This window comes from Lutjanus erythropterus, chromosome 3, assembly GCF_056507025.1.
Source record: "Lutjanus erythropterus isolate fLutEry1 chromosome 3, fLutEry1.hap2, whole genome shotgun sequence".
Classification (NCBI taxonomy): Eukaryota; Metazoa; Chordata; class Actinopteri; order Lutjaniformes; family Lutjanidae; genus Lutjanus; species Lutjanus erythropterus.
Genome location: NC_139319.1, coordinates 16,986,309 through 16,995,821, shown reverse-complemented (window position 1 = coordinate 16,995,821; position 9,513 = coordinate 16,986,309). Strand labels below are relative to the sequence as shown.

The following is a 9,513-nucleotide window of genomic DNA, read 5'->3' as shown; positions in this document are numbered from 1 at the left end:
CTATCCAACAGTGATAAGCCAGGTGTATCTCCTCCCCTTCAGTCTGATTGGCTGAGTGTGATGACCAGAGAACACAATAGGCTCTCGTGTTTGTCAGCCGAAGTTCAGGAGCACAGACTTCCATGTTTGCAAAACGGCAACAGGTGAGGCTTCTCCCAAGTCCCCGGTCTCTGCCTCCTGCTCAGAGAACAGGTTTGTTGGGTTCAAGAGCTCTGAAGAATGTTTTTGCCAACACTCAACATCCCCCGTCAGCAGCTCTATCCAAGTCTTGCTTTCACCACCTCAGTCGTGTGGCAAAACTCCAAAAAAAAGTCCTACCATGCTTCAGTTTTTTTCTTTGGTGGCCACCAGAGCTGCAGACTTAAGAATAACAACAAGAGGGCATCAAATAAGTGAAATATAAATATAAAATATAGAGTGTATAAGGAGTAGATGCAAGGAAACACTATTAACTAACTATAAATAAACAACTTCATAGGAAAGATGTTACTTGTCCACTCTAAAAGTTAGGACAAAACTTGGGGTAGGACAGAACAAACAAGAAATAGAACATGAGCAAATACACAACAGGGGTAAGGTGAGCGGGTTTAAAAACAGATACCTGCTATCACGTTACTGTAACATCTGCAAATCTTAATCAACGTCAGAACAATACGGATATTCTAATTTAATTTCATTAAATCATCAATCATTTCATTGGGGTCATTCTGAACTGGGTAACAGATCAAGATTTATAAATTAGCTCTCTGTTGGACATCATTTGCACTCACAAGCATGATCTGTAACTCTCCTATTTATCTTTGAAGTACAGCAGAAATGGATTTGTTCATTTTATAAGACATAAATGTACAGTTTTATATATGGTTTTCACTGAAGAATAGCCTCTATAACAAATTTTGTGCTAAAAGTGTGCCATAGTCCACCTGTGGTTGATTGTTCTCTCAGGTGCATATATATATAAGTTTATATTGTAGTGTGGAACTGGCTCAGGTTGGTTGATTTGCTCACTTTTCATAGTCCTGCATTAGTTAGCCACAAGTGCAGACACGTAAAGGGGTAGTTTGGAGTTTTTGAAGTGGGGCTGTATGAGGTACTTATTCATAGTCAGTGTACTGGTGATCAATGCGCCCCCAGTTTGGGGAGGCAGCAGGGGGCTGTACCAAGATGCAGGATTTTGTGGGTAGTGAGGTAACTTTCAGAATTAACCCCGGGTTTACAGTACTACGACAGTGGTTCACGTCTTACCAGAGTAGATCACCATGGTAACTTATACTGAACGTGTAACCTTCTTTGGAGCAGGTTATGTCCAAGATAAGAGATGTCCTGCTGACCAATCAAATCACTTTATTAAACGACACCGTGTGTCACCAAGATCCTGTGGAGCTCAGTGCGCAGATCACAAAAGGGAAAAGTGTTATTTCACTGTCATTTTAAATACTGATATCTTCCAACAACAAAGACTGAAGTACTAAAACCTTGTACTTGTACTTAAAAACATGAAAATCAGCCTGCTGACTGCTTTGAATTATGTTTTGCACCATTTGCACTAAGTCTGTTTTATGCTGCTCTCTGACCGACTGGTGCGTGAAGCAATAATACATCACATTACATAATTTAATATGTTTGATCATCTGTCTGCTGATCAGATGACAGACAGATGATCATCAGAGTTATTAAATGATCTATTTCTCTCCAAAGTCAGTTTGACACCGCCGAATGCTGCTGAAAGAACAAGACTAAAACTGTCTCAAGAACACACATGAGCGGCACATAAAATTAACAGACGAGACAAATGTAATTATAGTCAAATCTACTCATGCTCTAATAATGGAGCAGTGATATTTTAAGGCTCTGTGTCCAAAGTGTTTTTTCAAGCTGAAAACAGGCACCCTTGTGAAAACGCTCAGCTGCAAGTGCAGGAGAGGCTTTGGAGATGCAGTGAGTTTGTTTTTAATGCATGACCAATGTTGTGTTATATATATGCACACACACACACACACACACACACACACACACACACACACACACACACACACACACACACAGTTTGTCGTCTATGATCATTGTAACTCATGTAAAGTGTATTTGAGTATCCTGAAAGGTGCACAATAGAATAAGCATACTGTATTATAATTATTTTTATTCACACATTTTAGAAAATGCTAGCTGTCCTTCCTGCATGTGGCAGCTGCAGGTGTTTCTCTACCAGATAACATGACAGGCTCTCACATCTGTTAGACAAAGGTCAACAGCAAAGACTTCCTACTACTACCCAGCTTGTCCATAATGGCATGACTGCCTTTGAAAAAAACAAAGCAGCTTAAACTCTTTTTTTTATGTTTTTTAAAAAACACAATAACAGGACAGAAAAATATTTCCCCCTTCCCTGTACTTTGCTTGCAACTTTAGCCTACAAACTAAGCACAGTAATACAGTTAAACTGTGGTGTAGATGGGACTACAATATAGGAACATTTACTGTGGACAGACCTGAACTCAATGCCTTCAGTTAACGGCTCTAGTGAACTTCAGTTTTACAATTATTAGACTTGACTAGACAACACTAGACAGTCCTAGACAGTACTAGTACTAGAGTAGTTCCTACATGAAACTGCTCACAAAAAGATCTGTGGATTATCTTGAATAACAGTTTCATGATTTTTGGAAAGATACACTGGTTTGTTTTTTTCAAATGTTTTTTTTTTTGTGCTTTGAACACCGCAGGACTATCGCCATGTAATCCCACTGTATTAGAGAGAAAGGAGACATCTCTTCGACCGATATCTCGTAGATATAAATGTGTATTTTTGATTTTGGGATGAACTGTCCCTGTAATTCAGTGGCCGTCTCTCACAACATCAACTTCAATTTCATGACAGATAAAACTATGTTTAATCTTTTGGATAAGGGATCAATGAGAGCTCAGTTAAAGGATCCTCAGTGGTCCCTAGAATCCACTCTGAGAGTCTCTGTGTTGAAGGATGCTGCTTAAAAGATATATAGTTTATACAAAAATGACTATGATGACAACTGACACACAGAATTATCACTAAAAGCATGTTTCTTTAATTTTATGACATTTTATCACAGGTGAACCATTGCGTTCCTCTTTGTGGGACATTTAAAATTTTACAAACTTTACAAAGGAAAAAACACAAATGTTTTAGATGCTGCAGAAATAGACACTGTTGTCTTACTGAGCCTATATAGCACATGTTCTTATTAAGATTATGATAATAATTTCTTAAAAGTTTCTGGTAGGAAAGAACAGCTCTATTTACATCTAAGAAAATATATATTAATTCCCAATGTATTATTTAAAGTATTAAGATATTTTGAATTGTATGGTTGCATATGGACACACTTTTGAATGTTCAGCTGACCTGCTGTGCACTAAGTTTTAAAATGTCCTGGTTTCGCTAGTTTAGCATTTAATTGGAACTAATCAGTTGGAAGTGTACCACCTGACCCTTCCTAAGCCCCGCCCATTTCAGTCTGTGCTCCAACAGTTCAGTAAGCTTGATACAGGATGATCAATTAATATGTTGACTATTTTTGTCAATTGAACGATTAGTTGTTTGGTCAATAAAATATCAGAAAACGGTGAAAAATGTTGATCACTCTTTCCCAAAAACACCAGCAGGTCAGTTGAACACTGCCTCAACTACTTATGAGGAAATAATTTGGAAATTATAAACCCATAAAATAAAGTGTTGAGGATGACCCAGCATCCAAAAACCAGGGAAACACAAACACATTACACAGTATTAACAAAATATAAATAATTAACTGCACAGGAAAGAAATTAATTGTCCACTCTAAAAATTAGGTGGTTTGACATTCACTTTGTCTAACAGGTGTCTACATTTCAGTAAAAAGAAGGCAATGGACAAAACTCAGTGCAGAGACAAAGCTATATCCCTGAGGAAAATCTACGAGTGTGACCAAAATGTTTATTGCTGGCATCCTTCTGTCAGTGTTGTGCTTTTGAATCAGTCAGTTCCACAGTCGTGGTCCTGTGGCGGTGTCACAGTTCCCTCTTCATTTCATACTGACACACGCAAGAGTCTCTCTGGCTGTCCAGGTATGGTTTACATCCCAAGTGCATAACAGCGTCAAACAGCAGGGTCACTGCTGACTCACACGCTGCCAAGAAGGACAGAAAGAAAAAGAAGAACATGAGCAAATACACAACAGGGGAAAGGTGAGCTGGTTTAAAAACAGGTATCTGGTATCAATGCAGGCTAAGGGAAAACATTTTTGTGTGCATTTAAATACTACTTACAATATTGCTCAACACAAACATTATTGTAGACAATTTATCTAAGTTAAATAAAAATTAATATGCATCACAAGAACAGAGAAAAGCTGGTGCCAAGACAAATTTAAAACTAAGGATATTTTCAAACCTTAATTAACATCAGAACAATAAAGATATTCTAATTTTATTTATGACAGACAGGAGGAAACTCAAAGTTGTGGTCATGAAGTCAGTTCTGAAGAATAACTGTCAAATAGGATCATTATGATCTGGATAACAGATTATAGTGTCCAGACTTACAGTGTTTAAAAAATAGCTCTATCGTGCCCTCTGCTGGACATGCTGTGTTTTACACTTACTCACTCGCGTGCCATGAACTGGACTTGTTCATTTGTATGTGCAATGTATGAGTGTAAAACGTAAGTAAAAACAGAATGTAAATCCTTTTTGACCTTTATTCAACTGAATACAAAGACAAGATATTTAATGTTCAAAACTAATAAACTTTGTTTATTGTAAATGTGCAGTTACTTTGAATTTGATACCTGCAACATGTTGCAGAAAAGTTAAGACCAAGGCTTATTTACAACTGTGTTAGATCACCTTGTTATTAACAACACTCAGTAAGCGTTTGGGAACTGAAGACAAATTGCTGAAAGTCTTTCTCATTCTTATTTGATATACAGCTTCAGGTGCTTAATCGTCCGTTATCTCTGTTACACTTCAAACTGCGTCAAACATTTTGGGAGACAGGTCTGGACTGCAGGCAGGTCAGTCTAGTACCTGAACTTTTTTTTACTACACAGCCAAGCTTTTGTAGAACACAAATTCTTGGCATTGTCTCACTGAAATCAGCAGGACTGTCTCTGAAAAAGATGTCATCTGGATGGCAGCATGTGTTGCTCCAAAACCTGTAAGTACCTTTCAGTATCAATGGGCCCTTCACAGATGTGACAGTTACCCTAAATTGTTCTTATTATACTGTTCTTAAACTCTTGGACTATTTGCCAATGCAGGTTGTCACAAACCGGTGAGCCCTCATTAATGCTTATGAACTTTCATACCCAGTCATGATACTATCCACTGTTACCATTTCTCCCTAACCTTTAGATTGTTTTCTGAGCGTTCCACAACGCTCCCCGTCTTTTGTTGCCCCTGTCCCAGCCTTTTTTGGAACATGTTGCAGGCATCAAATTCAGATTGAGTGTATATTTACAAAAAACAATATCAGTTTGAGCATTACACTGTATTAAATTGAATACAAGTCAAAAAATCATTGCATTCGGTTTTTATTTACGTTTTACACAGCGCCCCACCTGATTCTTGCACTACACCCCATCCCGCATCTAATTTGAACAAACTGGCTCAGCCTCTTACCTTGGACACTCTGAGCCAATCCCAAAGTCCTTTGCACATTTCTGCAGATGGTCTCGAGACAGTCCTGGAACTGCTCATCGCAGTCGTGCTTCTCACGGCCACAGGTGTCATAGCAGCGGTCATGTTGGTTACAGCATTTGGTCATGGACGGAATACCTATGTCAAACTGGAAAACACAGGTTTGTAAGTCTTTATGTTGTCTTTTGGACTGACATTCAAATGATACTGCCTGTTGGAGACATGCATTTCCCCTAAAGTAAAAGATGTGATAACGGTTCAGTGATTGATCAGTAAAAACTGGGGGGAAAAAAGTATCAGCAATGACAAAACTTATACTAATTAACTAATAGTGTGAAATATCACTAAATCATAATAGAGAGACATTCCTGTTCTACTTTAACTCACTCTTATGTGTGAAAAATTCAGCGTTTCTAAGCATTGTTTACCAAAGCCTGACTGACACTGTTGTTGTTTGTTTCTAATAAAGATCCCTTAGGTTTTATTATAAAGATTTGTGCCCAACATTCACTGATTTGCTACTGTTGTTTTTTGATTGTATGAGTTTTATGTGTGATCTATGCTGTTGTCATTTCTGATGTAAGGTGACCTTGAGTGTCATGAAAGGCGCCACTAAATAAAATGTATTATTATTATTATTATTATTATTATTATTAACCACAACATAAAAACCACTGACAGATGAGGTGAATAACATTGATTATCTTGCACAATGGCACTTGTCAAGGGATATATTAGGCAGCAAGTGAGAAGTCTGATGCGTTGGAAGCAAGAAAAATAGGCAAGCGTAGCGATCTGAGTGTCTTTGACAAGGACCAAATAGAGAGAAGTCGTCACACCCCTTGGAAGTGCCATGGAACCTTACTTTGGAAAAAACATGCACGGCAATCAATGGCTAGAGACAAACAATTTTTTGACCCCATTTGAATTGTGCCTTGAATCACGCATAAAATATTTGTCAATTTAAAACGTGATTTTACAAGTCAAAAAAGATGCATTTTGTAAGTTTCTCATAGTTTAGTTTCGCACAAAATACAGTATGTCATCAAAACGAATATCGCCGTCCCCTGTAACCTTATCTTACCTGAAGTGTTTTTATCAGCTGGGAAGACCAAAAACAAGTAAGACCAGTTGCTGTCTGACTAAACCTCAAAACAAAAATACACAGTTCATCGTAGCCACCATACTGCTGGTCTGGTGTAGTCCAAGTCTCTTGTGTAGTGTGATGGTGTGCACGCACAAGTGAACAGCATGTTGGGGCTTTAGGAGACTTAGATTACACCATACAAGCAGTATGGAGGTATTTCATGTTTTCTTGGTTACACTCTGCAACGTACTGTGTCATTACTCTGGCGTTGCAGTGTAATTTTTTTGTAATAACACTGTACCAGCACAGAACCTATCAATGCATATATGTAGGTACTGGGTAGTTATTTTTGAACTACTGGGTACCTATTCTATTATTACAAGGTAAGTATGATCTACTGAGCAATTGAGATCATACTTGCCCTACAGTAACAGAATAGGTACCCAGCAGTTAATAAATAAAAACAGTATAGCTTTTTTGTAAAATCCCACATTATTACTTTATTCTATCTAGTTGCCCTGTAGCTACATATATGTACTGGAAGTTTCGGCGCTGGTACAGCATTACTTGAAAGAGTTAAAACAAAACTCTGGAGTAGTTACGTAGCACACTGGCTGTAATCTAAAGCATTACTTTTTCTTTGTGGTTGGTTTTTCTGTTTGAAAACTGGTCACCATTCACTTAAATTGTTTGGGAGATTCTGCAACACTTTTCTCCTTTGAAACTCCAGCAGTGTTTTGTGGACTAAAAAACTAAACCCGACCTTCAATCAGCATGAGGGCAGGTAGATAATGACTGAATTTTCATTTTTTGGGTGAACTATCCCTTTAAGCTAATGCTGTCCAGGGTCAAGCTCCGCTTAAACTCTGTCAGACTACCTGAAATCCAAACAATGGGGAGCCACATCCATTAGGCGGTGGCTGCTTGTACCCGGGACGAGGCACCGGCTTGTAACCTGTGAAAGAAGTGCAAAGGTGAAGATGTTTCTTGTTCTGCCAGTCAGTTATCTTGTTGTCAGAGATAAACACATCAGAACAGACTGTAATGGCTGCCTGTGTCTCTCAAGGGGTGATAATATATATCCTCTAGCCCCCAAAGTGTTGCATAAATTCAACATTCATTAATCTGGTTCCCTATTATTTAACTGTAGTTCTTTCATATTGGCTTAACATAGCAAAGAGAGCCTCAGGAATTATTCACCTTGATCTTTAGGTGTGTCAGTAAGCCAATGAAACACAGCCAACATTAGTGTTACTAGTTACACGTGTGTTTGACAGATCAATCGAGTTGAAATAATAAAGAAAGCAGCTGGCTCACCATCACTACACCTGTAATGACACAGGCCGTCATCGCCGCCAAACAGGTCAAGTGCTGCGTTCAGGTACGTGTCAATCTTGTGTATTCCGTTACGAATAGTTTTCAGAGTCATCCTCCAGTCTGGAGTCTCTGGCTCACTTCTACAGGCAGACACATACCGCAGACATCCACAGGAATACAAAACCAACAGAAAAACACAGATGTAGCTGCAGCGGCGCATTTTAGTCCACTTCACGTCAAAGCCAGAGACCAGCGTTTCCCGGGACGTTAGTTTAATGTTGGCTTATTTATTCTTCAAAACGCTGTCTTGATGGCATCGCGAGTTTCACTTCTGGTTGTTTTCATTTCTCTAAATGGATGACTGTCAACAAGCACAAGCCTACCTGTCACAGCTGTTGATATCGCTTCCGGGTTTGACGCTGTCATGTGACCGCTGATAAACCAATGAAGAGGATGACAGAAGTTGCAACGTCAGTAAACAAAAATACAAGTATGCGATGTTTAATATTAATTTTGCGCCAACAATAAAACGCTCTCGTTGTTTTTTAAGTATTAGAAACAATTACGTGATTTCAGAGCAGCAAATTTCAGTCACTGATTCAACATTGTTCCATAGCAATCTCTCCAAGACTACCTGGCTGCAGACTCTCACGGTTGACAGGAAACACGTAACCTCAGCAGCGGAAGTTCTTCTTGTAGCGGCATTATTTAAAAATTTATATCAGAATTTTTACTTTTTATCTCATAATTATGACACTTTATACCTCATAATTATGACACTTTATATCTCAAAATATAAATGATTTGTGATACATTAGTATGTCTGAATAGGATACAAATCTAATTGAGGACCGATAAACTGACTGGAAGGTTTAAATGCCTTACTTGAAGTGCATTCATTTTATTATTTAGAAATATTATGACTTTATTTAATTTTTATTTATATATCTATTTATATTTACTGAAAACATAGCATTGTTTGTTGTTTATATTGTTTTCAATATTACTAGTATTGCACTTAATTGAATACTATATGCAGTTTTAGAAGTTAAAAAAAAAAAAGAAAAAAGACAGTCCTGAAATTAGATTGGACATTGAATAATTAAAAAAAAAAATTAATATTTTTTATTCTTTCTAATATAACTCAGATTAAATGTAGATCACTTAAATTAAAATGTAACTCATGAAGACGCCTATGGACGCTATCTGTATGAGGGGTCTGTTTTATGGTAGATGTGATGTTGTGGCCCATTTCCATGGCAGTGATTGACTGGCATCCTGGGAGATGGCGTTGCTAGGAGACAAGCTGTCAACAGACTGCAACACATGATAATTGTATATCTCACAATGGTCGATACAAGATGTTTTACCCCCTTTCTTAAACAAACTCACCAAGAACTGATTTGTCTTGGCTGTTGCTTTACAACATTCAAAATTTGGATTAACTTTACACA

The 9,513-nt window shown here is 37.9% G+C and overlaps 1 protein-coding gene across 1 annotated transcript; it reads right to left on the bottom strand.

Annotated features, from left to right (window-relative positions):
- Positions 1–3,042: 3,042 nt before the first annotated feature.
- pla2g12a (phospholipase A2, group XIIA) lies at positions 3,043–8,507 on the bottom strand. The gene is made up of 4 exons (XM_084715217.1): positions 8,060–8,507; positions 7,621–7,697; positions 5,638–5,803; positions 3,043–4,145 (listed from the first exon to the last, which is right to left on the bottom strand). The coding sequence occupies exons 1-4, from the start codon at positions 8,277–8,279 to the stop codon at positions 4,027–4,029; spliced, it is 582 nt and encodes a 193-aa protein (XP_084571343.1). The 5' UTR covers positions 8,280–8,507; the 3' UTR covers positions 3,043–4,026.
- Between the last annotated feature and the right edge of the window lie 1,006 nt (positions 8,508–9,513).

What these genes read in the sequence shown, in the direction of transcription:
- pla2g12a (XM_084715217.1), bottom strand. Translation starts at nt 8,279, where the DNA reads ATGCGCCGCTGCAGCTACATCTGTGTTTTTCTGTTGGTTTTGTATTCC. An exon ending in TCATTACAGGTGTAGTGATG is followed by an intron (nt 7,698 to 8,059) that starts GTGAGCCAGCTG and finishes CTTCTTTCACAG; the next exon opens with GTTACAAGCCGGTGCCTCGT. An exon ending in CCCCATTGTTTGGATTTCAG is followed by an intron (nt 5,804 to 7,620) that starts GTAGTCTGACAG and finishes TGTGTTTTCCAG; the next exon opens with TTTGACATAGGTATTCCGTC.